Here is a 2,479-nt window from a genome sequence, read left to right on the forward strand (position 1 = left end):
TCCAGCTGAGCCTGCACCRCCCCCGCCCACCTCCCCGGGATAACTCTTGTGCTAAAAAACAGTCAAACCAACCCAAAAAAGCACAGGGGGTCCCAGGGGTGTCCCCAGCCACCCCCACCCACTGGCCCCAAGGTCTCTGCAGAGCATTTGTTCCCTCGCTCTGTGCTCGCCCACCCCACCCCGCCCCACCCCGGCACTCGCAGAAATACGAAGATATCCTCCCCTTCCCCATCCCGACCCCCAAATCACCCCGGAGCGAGGGGAGCCGCCCCCTCCCGGGGCGTTGCAAGGACCCATTTGARTTCCCGTCCGTGCTTTCCCCGGCTGCCTGGTCCATCCTTAGCATCCCCCGGCTCCTTTCCACCTCCCCGGCGGTCCCGTCCCTTCTGGGGGCGCAGGTGGCATGGCGGGGGCAGAGCTGGGCTGTCGGGGGGCTGCGGCCGGGTGCCGGGGGGCTCAGAAGCCGGCGCTCTCCGAGCTGCTGCGGCTGTTGTAGCTGGGGCTGCGGCTGGGGCTGCGGGAGCGGCTGGGGGGGCTGCGAGTCCGGCTGCGGCTGCGGCTGGAGCTGTAGCTGTCGTAGCTGCGGCTGCGGCTCCGGCTGTACGAGTAAGTGCTCAGCGAGCTGGAGGACGAGGGGCTGGGCCGGTAGTAGGGGATGGGACGCTTGCGGGCGCTGCAAGTGGAAAAGGGAAGCTGAGTCAGTCCCCTCGGAAGCCGCTCGGGGCAGGGGGTCCGGCGCTGGACCCCCGGCACGGCCAAGCATCCACCCAGGGCAGCCGAGCGTGCCAGACCGGCTGCGGGGTGTCGGGATGCGGCCACCCGGCATCACCTCCCCTTCCATCCATCCATCCRTCCGTCCATCCCTTTCCTCCTCCCCAGCCCCCTCCCCCGGGGTGTTAGTCCTGGATTAGGCAGCGTCGAGGGCAGAAAGTGAGCAGGTTAATGTGGCTTTTGTGTTTCCCAGACACCAAAGRTTGAAAGCTGCTGAAAAAGAGACGTTTGGGATTAGCGGCAGGCGACTGCGGCCTGCCGGCGCCTGAGGATGAGGAAGGACAAGAGGAGCACGAGGAGCAGTGGGGTGGGGGGACATGGGGACAGCGACATTGGGAGTCGGCCCCTTGTCCCATCTCCCGGCCTGGTGTTAGTGGGACCAGAGAGCGGCTGGGTGCCGAGAGCATCCTAAAGTGTGAGGAGACACAGAGGGGTCCAGGAGGAAGAGGAGGAGGAGGAGGAGGAAGGGGGGAGGTTACCCTGGGAGCCGGGCTGGCGGCGATGCTCTCCGAGAGGGACCTTGGGATGAAATGGAAAAGGAGAAGTTGGCATCACTGAGGTAGGACCATGTGGTGGAGGGGGGTGATGGGAACTGAGACTGGGCAGGAGGGCAAGGAAAAGCCCTGGGRCTGCTGGCTGGGCTATGGGGCAGGCAAGGGGGCCGGGGGTGTGTCCCTGGCTGCCCCCCTCCCCAAAGCATCCTCTACACCTCACAGAAATGGCTCAACTCCTTCTGAACCCTGAGCAGAGCTGGCTCTGCCATCTCCATCCATCCCAAGGATAGGGTGGACAGTCCTCACAGGGATTGTGTTCTCCAGCCAGCCCTGCCACCTCCCTGGGGACCTCCTGATACAGCCAGGATGGAGCAGGAGGGATGGAAAACCAGCCAGTGGCATCTGGGCTGGACTGGGAGCTGTTTTCCCAGCCCGTGATCTTTCCAGGGCATTCATCAGGTAGACCTGCGGGGAGCTCTAACCCGTGGCCTCCGCAGTGTTCCTCCTGTCCTTTCTCCTGTCCTCCCTCCTGACAACTCCAGTCCAGTCCAGGCAAAACAAAATCCCTCCCACAGCGAGGCAGAGCTGATTTCTGAAAATCCAGCCCCCCCTGATCTCCCAGCTGATAGCAGGAGAGACAAATAGGTCAGGAAGGAGGTAATCTGGGCTCGGCACGGCCCTGCCGCCAGTACTGCATCTTAACGAGGTGCTACATATGCACACAGTGTTTCGTCTGGCACGAAATATTGCCTGTCTTACAGCTCAGGATCCTGAGGCAATAGGATCCCAAGGAGRAGAAACCAGCTTTTGGAGGGCAGGAGAGACGTGGTTGTGGACGTGCGTATTGCTGGAATATGCACAGGCGGATTAAAATTAATTCCTGTTTTCATGCCTCAAAATAGGAAGAGATCAGAAGGTCACAGTGTTGGAGGCAGTCTGGTTATCCATCTGTCTGGGGCAGCTGATTCACCAAGTCATCCTCAGGGCTATCTATCCATCCACAGGGCTGATTTTGTCCATCCATCCATCCATCCATCCATCTGTATGTCTGTCCATCCATTCATCCATCCACTCACCCATTCACCCATCCATTCATCCATTTGTTCATTCATGTGTACATCTGTCCATCCGTGCATCCATGCATGCATGTCTCCATCTACCCATCCGTTCATCCATCTGTTCCTTCCTTCCTTCCTTCCTTCCTTCCTTCCTTC

At 60.7% G+C, this 2,479-nt stretch overlaps 1 protein-coding gene across 1 annotated transcript in view; it reads right to left on the reverse strand.

The window, feature by feature from the left end:
* Window positions 1-245: 245 nt before the first annotated feature.
* Window positions 246-2,479, reverse strand: part of SRRM3 (serine/arginine repetitive matrix 3) — a 20,197-nt gene continuing 17,963 nt past the window's right edge. Inside the window, exon 14 of the mRNA XM_057373375.1 lies at window positions 246-673. Within this exon, the coding sequence (XP_057229358.1) occupies window positions 457-673 (217 nt within the window). The 3' untranslated portion in view covers window positions 246-456. The remainder of the gene's footprint in view (window positions 674-2,479) is intronic.

This window comes from Malurus melanocephalus, unplaced genomic scaffold (genome assembly GCF_030028575.1).
Source record: "Malurus melanocephalus ecotype Western Australia unplaced genomic scaffold, MMel_1.1 scaffold_193, whole genome shotgun sequence".
In the NCBI taxonomy this organism is placed as follows: domain Eukaryota; kingdom Metazoa; phylum Chordata; class Aves; order Passeriformes; family Maluridae; genus Malurus; species Malurus melanocephalus.